Source organism: Aspergillus wentii, assembly GCF_001890725.1.
Source record: "Aspergillus wentii DTO 134E9 unplaced genomic scaffold ASPWEscaffold_1, whole genome shotgun sequence".
In the NCBI taxonomy this organism is placed as follows: domain Eukaryota; kingdom Fungi; phylum Ascomycota; class Eurotiomycetes; order Eurotiales; family Aspergillaceae; genus Aspergillus; species Aspergillus wentii.
The window spans coordinates 4,088,279-4,103,868 of NW_024467832.1; the positions used below are offsets into that span (position 1 = coordinate 4,088,279).

Consider the following 15,590-nt stretch of genomic DNA (forward strand, 5'->3'; position numbering starts at 1 on the left):
AATCACAATCCCATCCTTGATTCCATAACTTCAACCAAGAAACAAACTCGCAAGAAGCGCATATCTAACTTGATTGAAATAACAACCAAATAACATAAGCAAGCATAGACTATATAAAAAGAAAAACCAAACCGCCAATATTTCCGCCATCACAAGTTTAACATCTCATCCAAGACTCATCCTCGTCCAACGGGTAATCCGAGCCCGTTTTTCATTATCTTCATTGTGCAGATATCACCATCATCTGAATCCAACTTGCCATTACCAGCGACTGTGGGGGAAGGCGCCCACCTTATCCAAACCGGGTTACCTACAGCACTATCATCAGCAACGCAGAGAAATGAGGATCGCTACGTTGCAATTCGCCCCGAGACTGGGCAAGGTTGAGAGGAATATTGAGCGAGCGAATGAGCTGCTCAAGAGTGGGAGGGTGATTGAGAGGGAGAGTGATGATGGTGGAAGTGCAAAGGTGAGGACTGGAGTTGAGGGGTTGGGTGTGGAGGTTTTGGTATTGTCTGAGATGGCTTTGACGGGTGAGTACTCCGTACAGTTTTTTTGATCCATACTACTATGGCCTTATGGGGTAAGGTAGTATATTGATTGGTTGGTTTTATTGGTTTGTGTATGGAGGTTGATTGATGCAGGCTACAATTTCCCTTCTTTGGAAGCGATAAGACCATACCTTGAACCGGCTGGAGAAGGAGTATCAGCCAAATGGGCGAGAGAAACTGCCCAACGGCTGAAATGTAAAGTGTGCGTGGGATACCCGGAAATCGAAAAGACGCAGTCAGAGAAGGAAGAAGAAGAAGAAAAATGCTACAACTCTCTTCTCATGGTTGATGAACAAGGCGAAGTGATTGTGAACTACCGCAAGAGTTTCCTGTATTACACGGACGAAACATGGGCAGCGGAAGGGAATGTGGAGAGGGGGTATCACGAACTGAGCATGAAAGACGACAAGAAAGTCGCGACCTCGTTTGGAATCTGCATGGATATCAATCCGTATAAATTCGAAGCGCCGTTTACGGCGTGGGAATTCGCGAACCGGATTCTTGACTCCAAGTCGCAGCTTGTCATTGTCTCCATGGCGTGGTTGACGACGATGGATCGGGAAGAATTGGACGACCTCGCAGGCAAGCCGGATATGGATACGTTTAATTACTGGATTCAGCGGCTTGTGCCTCTGATTCGACAGAGGATGAAGCATGGTGGTGATGGGGATGGGCCGGGATCGGAGAAGAAGATCGTCATTGTTTTTGCGAATCGGTCTGGTGAGGAGGAAGGGGCGGATGGGAAGCCTCCGGTGCGATATGCGGGGACGAGTACTATTATTGCTGTGACGCAGCGGCCGCTTGGGTCTGTGAATAAGGACGTGGTGGATGAGGATGAGGATGTGCCGTTTGACGTGAAGATTCTCTGTTGGGATCTCAAGGGGGCGACAGAAGAGGGGATTTGCTTTGCGGATACCACGGCGGATCCTGAGATGGTGTTTCGCCTGGCCAAAGCTTCAGGATAAGAGCACGGAGCATAGACCTTGGTGGATGACTAGATAATTCCATCCGATATGAGGGATATCAGGTTGTTGATGTTATACCCATCGATGAGTACGGAGTAGATCCGATTCAACAGAACAGTTGCATGGTGATCTATCATTTTGTTGCATCGCACTATTCGTACTTCGTACTGTACTGTTTCCAGATTTATTCAGATATCGCCACTCCCAGCAGTCGATCAGCTGGCCATCATTTGGATAATTGTCATGATGCCACCATCCATGTGACGAATCCCAGTCTTGTTGGACATTTTTCGTCCCCCAAATGAGTCAGGGAGAATCATGACGATTCTCATAAGTCCCGGAAATCCCCAAAATCGGAAAACACCCAGTCTGTACTCCATGTACTCCATACTATGGAGCATTACGTCCTTACATCTCATGATCAACTGATCGGCAGCCCCATCAGATGGTCTCCAACGTAACCCCGATGGAGATTTGACTGTAACCCTTCGAGAGAGGATTGCTGCATATTGCATTTCAAATATTACGGAAATGAGGCACACTTCAAATCCAGCTGTAGAGGAGGGGTGTATCCAGATCCATATTTTTTTTCTCCTCGCGTACATGTGACACTGGCGATGGTAGTCACATTCTTGGTGGGTGGAGATGGAAGGTTGATAGTAACACAAATACTGACAAAACTTCCGGGAAAAAGCCTCACGGAGCCTGGGCGGAAAGTGAAGATATTCTATCTTTGTTTGTCTCACTTTTCTTTTTTTTCAGTCCTTTATTATGATTACCGGGTTACACAGACCCTGTGCTGTAGATAATCTGAGATGGGTGGGAATCGGGATCCTTCGCGTAGTCAGATAATCATAGCACTGGTGTTGATCCACTGCAGAAGCCAAGGACACAAGATGGTCAAAACGTCTTCGCAGCAAAGGATCTGCAGCCTGGAAGGAAACATGGCGAATAATGGAGCGATCCATCAGAAGTAACGTACTCTGTGTACGAGTAGGTTCATCTGGACGGCTCAGCCTGCTTATTACTCCAAGGAGGGTCGGGCCGACCGGGATGGACCAGGCGATACATTAGCACATACTGTAGTCTGGATGGGGAATGCCTCTCCAATGGCCGGAAGGTGATTTTCTGCTAGACTGCCGTAGCACTCTCGAGTTAGTTTCCTCGCCCGTTTGGCAGTTGGAACATGTTATTCGTGGATGTCGACGTCGCAGTCGATCTTCGCGATGCTCTTTTGGCCCGTTTGGGACAATGGGTTTGCGGCACGTGACCCGGGTGAACCCCCCCCTCCGACCACCGGGAAACACAGGGTACCTCGGCCAATCAGAGCGCGCGGACAGGGAGCTGAATGAGGGGAGGGGGCACGGGATTTCAGCACATGACATTTGGATAACAAGAAGGAGGGAAGAAAAAAAAGGTAAAGAGGTATGATGAATGCGGCGAAAAAAAGGAAGTTGATAACCACAGTTCTTCAGACGAAAGGGAGCAGAAACATAATATATCGAATGAGATATCGCAACCTGCGAGTCCTCTGCGAGCGTGTCAGGTGACGTGCATCTTTGGTCACTGCCCCCGCCCGCACCGCCTCTCCTCTTTCCCTCATCGCCGCCTCCCGCCACGTGAGCTCTACACTCGACTCTCTATTCTCTCCCAATATCCCTTCTTTCTGTAAAATCCACCACATCTTTTTGTTCGTTTTCTAAGCCGGACCGTCCGCTGTTTCTGAATTGGACGTTTTCACCCTTCCCTTTCTTCCGCGGTCAAATTTCGAGTTTCTGCCTTTGCGATCGAAACGCGCGTTTCCTCTTGTTGTTGCCCGGAGGCAGGTGACTTCTTGTCAGGTGATAGATAGATCATCCAAGGTACAGCAGCTTCTCTCTTTCAGTCCTCTTGTTCTTTCCGCCCTCTGCCCTTTTCATCAGCGCTCAACGACATCGCGGCGCCTCTCCTGCCTTGATGCTGCCCGTCGTGGCCCGCCTAGGCAGGTTTGCCCTCCGTGATGCTATTCTACCCCCTCCGTGTTACGTCGGTCGCAGACCGTCATGACGCGTTGCTGATGTCGTTGCTGTCGCTTTTGCACCTGTATCTTCCTCGCGCACTGTGCTTTTTCATCGCGAAGGAATATTCTGTAGATGTGTACTCGTGTGGTTCTGTCTCGGAGTTGAAAAGATTTCTCTCCCACTTGCCTGTCGCTGGTGTTGGCTGCGATGAGGAGATAAGCGCGTCATACACGCGTCTTTATTTACCCATGCCCAGCACTTTAGCTGTGTTCTCTGTCCATAGAGAATGGTTCACTCATCTACACTCTCTATTGGAGATTTGATTTACAATGTGCTCTTCCATCGACGTGGCCTGGTGCCATGTCTTTTTATCAATACCTGGATCTTCACTCACTACTGCCAACAAGGACTAGTCACTGACAAGGACAGAGATATAGGCAATATTTTGGTTATTAACAAATCAAAGGAGAATACCTGCAGTATTTATTCTGAGTTCTACCTTGTTTACAGGCAAGTTTGGGTCCATCTGCATGTACCCTGCCTGCTGCATGACTAACCTTTTGTTTCAACAGGGTAGTCACTTGATCATGTCTGATCCATCATTGGGTGCCCCTGATGGCAACATCACAAACAAGCGAAAGCGCGATAGTTCCGACAGTACTGGACCTGACCCCCAGCGATTGAACCGCTCTTCAAATGGAAGTAACGGCAGCATACCCGGCCCAGACACACAGAACTTCACACACAACTCACTTGGCTCATACGAACATGGCCTCCCCAGTACAACGTCAGAGTTGAATATTGACCAGCAAATCCTTCAACATGTTGGCCCCCAAAACGGCCTATCGGATGAAAACGCTCTCACTGCGAAAGCCGCATTGGCTGCGCACACACCCCAGAACAAATACCCCCCGCCACCGGAGTCAGCTTTTGATGCCAACAATCTCACCCACGGCCTAACGTTTGGGGATGAAATGGGCCAAGCTATTGGTGGAACACATGGTCATAACTCAACTGCTGCTGCTGTCTACGCTGCTCGCGAGGCTCAGAGCATGAACCAGAAGCCTTCAGTGGGCTCGCCTGAATGGCATCAGATTCGAAAGAACAACCACAAAGAAGGTAAGTACCAAATTTCCTTGGACTGCATACAATTTTATCTCTAACCTTTCATCCAGTGGAACGTCGACGTCGCGAAGCGATCAACGAAGGTATCAATCAGATTGCTCGTCTGGTCCCTAATTGTGATAAGAACAAGGGTGCCATTTTGCAGCGTGCGATCGAGTACATCTGTCAATTGCAAGATGAAAAGAAAGCTATCAGTGAGCGGTGGGATCAGAGCAACATGACAACGAACCATGCTATTACTGAAGTCAGCAACCAAAACTCGAAATTGAAAGCGGAGGTCAACCGTCGTGGAGACATTGCAGTGAAGTGGCTGCAACGGTGTCGCGACGCTGGTCTTGAGTTTGACGACTACGAAGAATCCAAGGAACTCGGGCCGTGCGATGTGGACCAGAGTCAGATTTGAAGTTCTTGATTCGGATGCCTCTTCGTATAATGGCAGATTTTCCTTTCCTTTTTCTTTGCTAGGCGGTGTTCTCCGCTTCACGGTGCTACGACTTGTTCATTTCGGAGGCTGAGATCTGAACATACCCTCCTTTCGTCTTTCGACTATCTTTCTCGGTATTCATTTCGATTGATTCCGCATCGATGTTACTTCGGTTTTCAGTATTGTGGTTATTATTTGAAGGTACAGTTTGTGAGGTCGCCTCCCCTCTGCTCTGGGAGTAAATACGCGACTTTTTGATCTTGATACATTAATTCCTTTTTTAGCCTGGGGTCGGTTGTTTGTTCCTTATTTATTTTTTACCCTCCACTATTTCCTTTTATCTTTTTTATCTTTATGTAAGCTATCTTTAAGGTTGGGCTGGCGAATTTATGGCTGGGTATGGTTAATCCGGAGGCAATGGAGCCTGCGATATCGCGGCGTGTTATCGGAATTCAACCTTATTTCTGATGTTTGATCTTTGCAATTTCCGTAGTACAGTTACTGATGATCTGATTGAAAATAAATGATTTATTGCGTCTTGTGTCAATGTCCCTGCTGTAGTAGACTTGTGGATTTGCTCCATTAGAATCTAGTCCGGAGACTTGTCACTCCTGTTGAACTTGAGAGTTACTGAGTTCTTGTAGATGAAAATGAAGCCGTGGTAGGCATGGATACCAGTGGATATAGACATAAAAAGATCATGAAATGCCCGATGGCAAGCTTGGATAAGTCAATATGTACAAAGAATAGAAGAACGCTTTTGTCAAGCGCTGATAGAGTCATAAATGATAAGCCGTGGTCAGTTCTCCCAATAGGAGAGTCCAACCCACAAATCAAAAGAATCAAAATGCATCCTCATCGTCGTCTCCTACAAGTTCGACGAAGCCGTTACAGAAGACTCAGAAGCACAACTAACATTCTCCACCGTAACAGTCTTCCCAGACTTTCCGGTAACCCTCACATCAACAGTATCAGTTCCGAACCCAGAGCTCTGCTCGAAGTAGTTGTAGTACGTCCTAGTGGTAGATTGCCAGGTACTACCGCCATCTGTGCTGACCTCCAGCGATGTGACGGGTTCATTGGCGTTGACGACCTGCATGGCGAACCAGTACTCGGAGGTACCGTCTTTGTTCTTGAGGGTGAGGGGGGAGTCGATGTCGCAGGAGACGTAGGACCAGTCGATGTCGATGACGCCGGTAGAGATCTCGGCTAGTTCGGAGAAGGCGTCTTGGAAGAGGTCGAAGTGGTTGGAGTCGCATGAGGGGCATTGGTCGACGATCTGGGATAATGTTGTTAGTTGATTTCACGTTTTTGGTGTGTTTGGGGGTTGTTTGGGGGCGTACCATGGCTTTGATGGAGTTTCCGCTCGGTCCTGTAATGGAGACACATGCGCCGCATGATGCAGCGGTGTCCCATTGGTCTACTGAGAGTGCAGTACCGAAGACGTTGGAGGGGAGGGTGTAGCCGCTGAACGAGCAGGTTCCAGCAGAGACATCGCCTTCATAGTATGTGGCTTCTCCTGAGACGCTAGAAGTTTGGGAAGAGCTAGAGGCAGAAGATGTTGTGGTCGCAACAGTGCTCGTGCTGGTGCTCGAGCTTGTCGGCTGCGACTCAGACGATGTCGTGGGAGCAGCAGCAGGGGTGATAGTGGATGAAGTAGTAGTCGAGGGTTCAGCTGGGGGCACAATGGTGGATGTCATAGATGTGCTTGTAGGCTGGGGCTCAGAAGAAGAGGTTGTGGTTGGGGCAGCAGTAGTGAGAGTAGTCCCAGTCTCAGGAGACGGCACGATAGTAGGTGCTTGTGTGGTAGTGGTCGAGGCAGTCTCAACTGTAGAAGAGCTTGTGTATACAGGAGATGCCTCTGAGACAACGCTCGATGTTACATCAACAGTGCTTTGAGCAGATGAAGATGTGATGATCTGAGCTGGTGTCTCTGGGTGAACAATCGAATACAGAGTGACTGTAGAAGTAGAGTACAGAGTCGTGGTCAAGCCTACCGATGAAGTCGAGGAAGGCGTCGGTTCGGCAGCAACAGTAATGTAATAGACACTCATGGAGTAGCCAGAAGGACACTGGGAGACAGCCTCTCGCTGGACGAAAGGGACAGCAGACACTGAGGCTGCTGCGCTCAAAGCAGTCACTCCCAGAGAGGTGAGGCGTTGGTACTTCATGGTTCCGGATTTGTATGTACAAAGAATGGATATTGTCGCAAGCAACACTCGATAGATCCAAAGATAATGAATGAAGAATATCTGTCGCTTTGACAGCGTATGATTCAAAAAGGACAGAATAACTTGTATAGCTTTTCTCAAAATGAACGGACGCCTGGATGTCGAATCACAGGCACAACCAAATCTGCTATTCCAAACAGAAATGCAACGAGAAAGCAGTTGATGCGAAGAAGAAAGAAAAGAGAGGCAAGAAAAATTGCGCAGAAATGAGCGCTGCCTGGAACGTACTGTTAGCCCATAATCTCGAACAATATAAAATCGTAATTAATTTTCGCCATCTTTAATGAGATCGCGAACTCTGAAACACTGGACTTCGATAACAGCACCAAGCCTGGCGAGTACGAACGACTGGGCGAGCCCACTGAGACAATACCGACCCATCCTCTGTGTGTACAAGAACGATGAATGGATCGTCGATTTTCTCCGCAAGCTTAGCTGTTGAGATTCGTGTGGTTGTTCATTAAACTATCAGGACTAGGCCCACCGTTGGGAAATCACCGGCGCTAGAGCCAGTGCGAAGGTGGAAATGAGGCCCGAAAGCCTCGTCATCAATTGACGGATATGACCAGCCAGGCTATCCGGGCGTCTGCGGTGTGTAAATAGTGTCAGTAATCAGTATTGATGGTATAGATTAATAGCGCATGAATTCTGGAGTCGTGTATTGAAAACCCGCTCACTTAGGACTCCACAATCCGGTTAAGTCTAGTCCAAGAATTCAGTGTCATTACCGATGAAGAGAAAAAAAAGAAAGTCTGATGTTGCTGCATTAATCTATAGCGCTGCATTTCGTCTATCGAAGGAAAATGGACGCACGGTAGCGCCCAGGTAGCTTTTGCTTCCAAAACAAGAGTCATAAGGCTATGGGAGCCAAAGGGTATAGAAGGTCGGTACCGCCTAGACGTGAAATACCATTACCTCGAGTCCCACATAATCTCATTCAGTCTCAATAGCGCATCAGCACTGGCTTTCTTTGCAGCCATAAAGTCCTCACGGTTCTCCGCACCCCGGGGTCCCCTGAGAACATCCGAGAAACAAAGATCAACCAAGATCCTGAGCTCGTCATAAGTGAACGGCTCGCCATTTCCAGCAGACAGTGCCTTCTCTCCTTGCGCCTTGAATGCTTCCTTTTCGTCTTTGGCATAATCAAGAGCCTTTTCAGCGCCTTCAATGAACCAATCTAAAAATTTGGCACTGCGAGGAAGCGCAACAACCTCATGGTACTTATCAGGGCCATCTTGCTCCGAAGTGCCTCCTTCCTTGGTCGAGTCTTCTCTCGGGTCAATGATGATGTTCTTGAGGTTTTGCTGCAGGACAAGAACATCCAATTGGAGCCGTAAGGCTCCATTCTCGTTCATGGCACCGATATGGCGAGTGTATGAGATAAATGTTTGGTCAATGAATCGAGCAAGACCCGAGGAGATAAACCAACGCTCAACGGCCCCTAAATACTTCGAGATATTTGTATCAAATGAAATTAAGTCGTTATTGAGCTCGATCACTGTAGGCGAAGCGGCAGTGGGTTGGTTTGTAACGATATGCCACCAATTCATACTTGAATTGGGTGTAGGTGTCGCAGGTTCCGAGTTGCGGCTGGACGGGGGATTCGGTCCAGCCATCGTTCTGGCTAGCATATGAATGACACCGCATCGGATATCAATGTGCAGAGCAAAAAGAGCATTAGAGCCGAGACTGCGCATTGACTCCATTATTGTGTCAAAGGCATCAGCAGTTTCTTGGTTGAGCGGTAGATATATCGGTGGGCTAAGGTTATCGCGCTGTGGTTTCATTGCACCGATGAGAGTCCATCGACGGGAGTTTGGTGTATTCTCGGATTGCGACTTTCGCGACTCAGCGGCTGTTGTTGTAATCCGGCGCAACTTTACCAGATGGGTTGCGAGCCATTGCTGGAGTAAAATCAGCCGTCTGTATCATGAAAAGGTTGTATAAATTGTATAAACCTACCGTACTATTGCAAAGGAGCGACAGAGATACCACGGTCTTAGGGTCAGATATGATGTCGTACGGCTCCAAAGACACTTTGTCGGTTTGCTCAATGAGAAGGTTAATTTCCTAGGTTTGTTAGAAACAGATGGCTCTATGATAAAGGGAATACCATGATGGGCGCTCCTACTTTGTCTAGAAGCTCTCGTTTATTGCCACCAGCTCCCTTCCACAGTTCGCTAACAGTATCGTGGATAGGGCCCGATTCAGCAAATGCTGCAGCTGCCTTGAGTCGGACTCCTCCTTCCTCCCGAGGGGACACCTTGGTCACGATTGCTAGAAAAGGCATTAGGGGGTTGCTCTAGTAGCACTGCTTGAATGATCTCTTACATTTATACCAACCACAACATTTATCATAAAAGGTCACCATCTGGGTGATGAGAAGCTGTGAGAAAGCTTGATCGTGTGGTATGCTGGATAACAATTTGCAGAACTCCTTGACGATCGAGTAGAATTTAACCGCCCCCTGATACAATTCACCGTTAGCAAAAACAAGCCAGGTTTGCAAGGTCGAATACTTGCCTTGAAAATCGGCCGAGGGGAAACCTTGGCCCAGTGAGGGTCTTCTGTGAAAGCATCTGTTGCAATGAAGCAGAGAGTACAAAGATCCGTGACAGTGTCATCAAGTTGAGGAAGGAAAACATTGACCATAAAGTCGTCTAGGAACGAGGTCAAGCTACTCATGGCAATGTCAGAATCCACAGGGACGATGTCCTTCAGCCGTTGGATGAAAGAGATCGAAGGTGGGAGGAGAAGACCCATATTGAACACGCTCGGTTCGATGAGAATCTTATGGCCTGTCCCTGAGTTTCCTTGCTTAGACTGGGATGTTTCAAGTGCGGCAGTCTTTTGTCTTGACTTTGATACCAATCCAGGAACCGAGGACCGGAGTATCTCATCCAACTCATCCTCTTCAGCTTTCATGTCCGTGTTTCCGTTTAATTCTGACAGCTTGAACATTTTCTGCGGCGTGTTAGCCACTACCGAGCCCCGCACTAGGTGCTTCACTGCACATACCTTGTTCTTATCTCTATGCCCCGAGAGCAGGTTACGTCTATGGTCAATTTCCTCTTCTCTCGGACGGAAGGACTCCTCCCCATCCGTGGCCAGGTAATCATGCATAAGGGATCGGATCTAGCAGTTTTCAAGACTCGTCAGATATACTGTCGACAGAAAGTTTCACGATAAAATTGTATGCTTACCTCACTTTGGTATAGCTTCCATAGTTCCTTAAAGCCACCCGCCAGGGCACTGCTTTTAGGGATCCCTTCGCGTTCCACAATAGCTGCGACCACGTCATGGACAACTCGGTGTCCTTCGGCAATAGCCTCAAATTTGGCATAGAGTGCCAATAGGAATTCTGATAGCACATGGCCGCGTTTTTCGATGATTTCTGTCGGTGAATTTATCTTGCTATCCTGGGAGGTAAAGCCCCGAGCTGAATTCGGATGGCGCGCATCAACTTCCGCGTTTGTCTTATCAACCACAGCAAAAAGTTCAACGGGAAGCCGCTGTTCAATGCGGTCAACAGCTATATCCAGGTGACCCATCTTATTCAGCGATTCAATTAGCAGTTGGATGTAGTAAAAGGTATCGGCTTCGGGGTTCCGGGAAGCATCATCGATCATGGGCGAAGAGGCATCCATCTTTGCCAGGAATCCGTAGACAGGCCTTTCCCATGACCCTGCACTATTCCAATTGGGAGGAGTTGCGCCTCCACTATTTTCTCCCTCTGATGACGGGGGTTTCCACCGATCCGAGCAATAAGGGGACTTGAGATACAAATGGTCATGCAATTCCTCAATCAGAATATCAGTGATTGAGATTTCTTGATTGCTGAAATAGGCGCGAATATCTGCGAGTGCACCGATGTTCTCAAGCTCGGAGCGACGTAAGAGTCGGAATGCATCATGAAGTACTTCAACCGCAGCAAGGAATCTCTTGTCAGATATCAGTGATTCCAGCTTCTCGGGGAGTGATTGAATTTCTTGGATCTGCGTGAAAAGCTGTATGATATCGTCATATTTCTGCGAGGAGGTGGCCAGCCCCTTCAACTCAGGCTTGGTCGATAGCAACCCAGACTTTGCCTCGTCAAGTGCGTTCCTCAGGCCACGTACCCGACTCTGTGAGCTCTGGATACTCGATTGGATCTTGTGATATGTACCGATGGAACTGTTGAATCCCTGATGATGTTCTAGCAAAGAAAGCTTCAGTACAGGTCCAACAACAGGCACTTTAGTTCGTTTATAGCAACCAACCGTTCACAATAGATTTCAACGTCCTTTGGATCTGATCATGTACATCCAAGAAATTGGGCTCGCGATCGGCTTTCCCCAGTGTACTGGTATCCATCAACTGCAGAGCGACTTGTACCGGTACGCAGTCACCGGAATTCATGAAATCCCATTCACTTTGGATAGATTGTAGAACATCTGTAAAAAAAAACCCCCCGAGACATTAGCAAATATTCAAAAACCTAGAACGATCCTTTGCGGATCTATTGTGCAACGGCCTCCCAACCTTCGATAGCCTGCGGTCCCCTGGCATTGCTGCCGCCGCTGGTTCCATCGGGACGTTCTCTCTCCCGGCTCCTGCTCGTGGCCAACCAGCTAGTTTCCCCCTGCTGACGGCCGTCCCGTGAGCCCTGCATCCTTCTATCCGTATCCGCGTCTCTTGTCTGCGATCGCGATGAGGACTGCTGTTGCCAGTCTCGATCGCTTCTTCCCCGACGCCCGTCGGGCGATTGGGTGGGCGACAAAGACTGTTGTGATGCTTCAGGATAGAATCCACCATATCCGCCCGGACGAAGGCTTTGGCCTGCTCCTGATCCTGCTCCTCCCCCTCCTCCATATCCATTGGCTCCTAAGTTATTGCTGCCACTGTATCCGCCATCGCTGCGGTCGTATCGGCCGGTGTCGGAATACCCGTATCCGTTGGCGTAAGGACTTCTCCCACTCATAACAATATCGCAGGTCTTGAGATTCAATATATAAGGACGGTTCGAGATCAAATGTTGTCTTGCGGTGGGCGAACGTCGACGGGCTGTACGTGTAAAGATCCAAGTCCAGCTTCAGGTCCTGACACTGTTGTTGTACTGTACGTCAAACGGCAAATAAAACGCGCATTATTGTCCTGCGGATATACGTAGTGCTCTTGTATGGAATCGCCGAATATGCGATTGCAGTTATGGATGTTGCGATATCAGTCAAAAAGGTGTTGGAGAGGTTGAGGGGCAGTTCCTGGGCCATGTTACATGAGACTCCGAACTGGAAGTCAAGGTGTCGCTCCCGTTTCTCCACACAAGCTTCCCGAATGGCCAGCCACATTCCGCAACACAACATACAAACAGGTACGTATTGGGGCAATTATCCTTATAATAAGTTTAAGAAAGACTCAAAAATATCTATATTTCGTTGGTATATCTAATCCTCAAAAAAACATTACTGACTAAAATGAATCCTAGCGCAGGTCAAGGTCCTGGTCAAACAACCTGTCCCGCTAATATCTATGCATTGCCCCGAATCTCCTCAAGCTTATTTAGAAATGGGCTGGGTCTCCCGCTTGAGCCAGTTCCGCGTGTATTCGTCGTTTTCAAAGTAGTGGTGAGTCTTTTCCCAGATCTCTGTGTGGTAGTCATTCACCCATTTGATCTCGATGTCGCTCAGGAGAGATGGTTCAATCAGATTACGACCGATAGGAGTCATGGTGACATGCTCGAAGCCCAACCACGGCTTATCGCCAAATTTGTGAGTCGTTTGCACTTCACGCGCCATAATGACATCTATAAATGGAGGGTCAGTTCTGCAAGGTTGTAACACTGGCTTCAATAGGACACATACTCTCGATCCGAATACCGAATTTGCCGTCTTCATAAAATCCGGGTTCTATATCTGTCAGCGTTGAAGCAGAAGTGAGCAAGTAATAGTGTATTACCGTCAGAGATGACATTGCCAGGAGCAATGGGAACCTCAGTGTACTGAACACGGGTGCCGATACCCATGGGGCCTTCGTGGACATTCTAAAGTTGGTTAGACAGCGAGGTACAGGATCAATAGATGTTTTCCTTACCAAGTAAGAGCCAATTCCGTGGCCAGTACCGTGGAGGAAATCAAGACCTTCTTTCCACAAGAATTGTCTGGCGAGAACGTCAAGCGCAAAGCCGCTGGTACCCTTAGGGAAAACGGCAGAATCCAGAGCAATGAGACCCTTCAGCACCAAAGTGAAAGCCTTCTTCTCAAGATCAGTAGGCTTTCCAAAGTGAAATGTTCTGGTCACATCGGTAGTTCCATCGAAATACTGGGCACCGGAGTCACAGAGATAGATGGCGTTGGGATCAATGATTGAGCAGCTTCCTTTCTCAGGCTTGTAATGAATGACTGCACCGTTAGGGCCTGTGGAGGAAATTGTGTCGAAAGAAAGACCGGCAAAGAGCTCGTGCTTGGACCGGATTTGTTCGAGCTTGTCTGCAGCATCCACCTCATCAAGGGTCGTTTTTTTGTTAACCAATTCATTCTCAAGCCAGGCAAAGTATTCAGTCAGCGCAGCTCCATCTCGAACGTGACAGGCTCTCATTCCTGCAAGCTCTGTCTCATTCTTGACTGCTTTGGCATCACCAATGGGGCTGCGAGTTTCTTCAGTTTGCTCTTCACCACCCAGGTTGAGGCTAAGCGCCCACGAGGCTTTGTTCGACAGCAAGAATTTGGATTCTGCCTCTCCAGCAGCCTGCTTTCTGGACTCACTGAGTGCTTTGGCATCCGCGAAGATAGAATCATACGGCTTGATGACAACATCTTGGCCCAAGTGGGCTTTAACCTCTGGAGTCAGTTTGTCGTCATCGACGTATAATTCAGCTGTGGTGGGTGTGATGACAGCATATGAGAAGAACACTGGGTTGTAAGGAATGTCACTTCCTCTCAAGTTGAACAACCAAGCAATTTCATCGAGCATGGAGATAATGAAACCGGCCTTCTTTCTGCTCTCTAACTCCTTACGCAATTCGCTGATTTTCTCCTGGAAACTTGTGCCCGCAAATTTTTCCGGATGGACCTTGACCAGCTCCCTTGGGCGCACCGGTCTATCCTTGCCCCAAACCAAATCGACAAGATTCTGCTGAACACCTGCGAAAGACGAGCCGTTTTTCTCGAGGGTCTCGGCGAGTTTACGCGCGCCCGCTGCACAACATGAGCATTATTTTCCAGCCCAATATTGAGAGTACCCCATTTACTTACAGGCCGTAATCAGAGAAGGGTCCACGCCGACGACCTTACCACCCTCAGCCTGCTCGGTAGTCCTTGGAACAATACTCAGCTTCCTGGTCTTAAGATATTTGTGGATTGTCACGAGCCATACCATTCCTGCCATGTAGGGACACCTTCAACTCCCCGCTTCAGGAGCAACCAATTGCTGTCGAGCTGCTTGGCAGCCTGATTGAAGTATCGTCCGTCGGTGGACAGGGCTGCCTTGCTCATTGAGACAATAGCCGTGCCTGCAGACCCCGAGAAACCAGAGATGAACTCTGCAAGGAAAAAGTGTAAGCGGTGTCCGAAAATAACCGTACGCGACAGAGAAGGACGAAATTCTAACCTCGACGACCGTCGCAAGGAGCAATGTATTCCGACTGATGACTATCTTCTGATGGAACGACTTTGAAAACGGTGAGAATGAGACTTGATTTGGGAGTTAAGATGAGGAAATGGGTTATATGATGTCATACTATATACATCAACTTTGTTCTCCTGCATCAACTGCCTCAACCTAGCCAGGCGATCGGAAGTGTTCACGGTCCCCATATCGACAGTGTAACGTGGAACGGAGATAGAAAAGAATCTTGAGCGAGGGATGGATAACTGGTGAATAGACCGGAAAGACGAGGACCAACAAAGGCGAATTGGAGGGCGGGAAAAGAGCATCGAGTGGTGATATTGAATGCAGGTGTCCGACTGAAGGATGACCGGAATTCACACACAACAAGCACAACCCCTTGAAGGAGGTAGCACAAAAGAAAAGCAAGGATTGCTGGGATGGGAATGAGGGGGGTTAAAGTAACAGAGCCCAAATTGAAGGTCGCGTGTGCGGCGTGGAAACTGGCAGATGGTGGAGAGGCAGGATTGGGCGGTTAGAGCTAGCTGCTTCGGATGAGTTGTTCGCAACCTAAGGAAGCTGGAGTAGCAGTGTCAATACAGTACGCTACAGCTGTCAGAGCTCGAATGTATGGGATGTTACCGTAAGTTACCAGTAGCAGGGTATGTTACTGTAATAGGTACGGCTAATACAGTACCGTCCCGTGACCAGGA

At 48.4% G+C, this 15,590-nt stretch overlaps 4 protein-coding genes across 4 annotated transcripts; 2 read left to right on the forward strand and 2 right to left on the reverse strand.

Moving 5' to 3' along the window:
• Positions 1–46: 46 nt before the first annotated feature.
• On the forward strand, positions 47–1,767 carry ASPWEDRAFT_35140 (putative protein N-terminal asparagine amidohydrolase). The gene is made up of 2 exons (XM_040834159.1): positions 47–533; positions 645–1,767. Exons 1-2 carry the CDS (start codon positions 341–343, stop codon positions 1,514–1,516), a joined length of 1,065 nt encoding a protein of 354 aa, XP_040695234.1. The 5' UTR covers positions 47–340; the 3' UTR covers positions 1,517–1,767.
• A 2,336-nt stretch (positions 1,768–4,103) lies between these two features.
• ASPWEDRAFT_101431 (putative HLH DNA binding protein (Penr2)) lies at positions 4,104–5,044 on the forward strand (the record flags this gene model as incomplete). The annotated part of the gene is made up of 2 exons (XM_040827381.1): positions 4,104–4,635; positions 4,692–5,044. 2 exons carry the CDS (start codon positions 4,104–4,106, stop codon positions 5,042–5,044), a joined length of 885 nt encoding a protein of 294 aa, XP_040695235.1.
• An 889-nt stretch (positions 5,045–5,933) lies between these two features.
• Positions 5,934–7,236, reverse strand: ASPWEDRAFT_48111 (putative extracellular cellulase CelA/allergen Asp F7-like; the record flags this gene model as incomplete). The annotated part of the gene is made up of 2 exons (XM_040837060.1): positions 5,934–6,344; positions 6,409–7,236. 2 exons carry the CDS (start codon positions 7,234–7,236, stop codon positions 5,934–5,936), a joined length of 1,239 nt encoding a protein of 412 aa, XP_040695236.1.
• A 971-nt stretch (positions 7,237–8,207) lies between these two features.
• Positions 8,208–15,086, reverse strand: ASPWEDRAFT_48112 (uncharacterized protein; the record flags this gene model as incomplete). Its single annotated transcript, XM_040837061.1, has 17 exons — positions 8,208–9,200; positions 9,259–9,366; positions 9,428–9,573; positions 9,628–9,763; positions 9,820–10,260; positions 10,315–10,431; positions 10,500–11,491; positions 11,556–11,729; positions 11,818–12,271; positions 12,939–13,078; positions 13,137–13,181; positions 13,231–13,315; positions 13,366–14,468; positions 14,526–14,587; positions 14,647–14,812; positions 14,881–14,940; positions 15,011–15,086. 17 exons carry the CDS (start codon positions 15,084–15,086, stop codon positions 8,208–8,210), a joined length of 5,298 nt encoding a protein of 1,765 aa, XP_040695237.1.
• Positions 15,087–15,590: the final 504 nt, after the last annotated feature.

Coding starts and splice junctions, on each gene's coding strand:
- ASPWEDRAFT_35140 (XM_040834159.1), top strand. CDS start 341: ATGAGGATCGCTACGTTGCAATTCGCCCCGAGACTGGGCAAGGTTGAG. Junction 534..644: donor GTCTGAGATGGCTTTGACGG/GTGAGTACTCCG, acceptor TGATTGATGCAG/GCTACAATTTCCCTTCTTTG.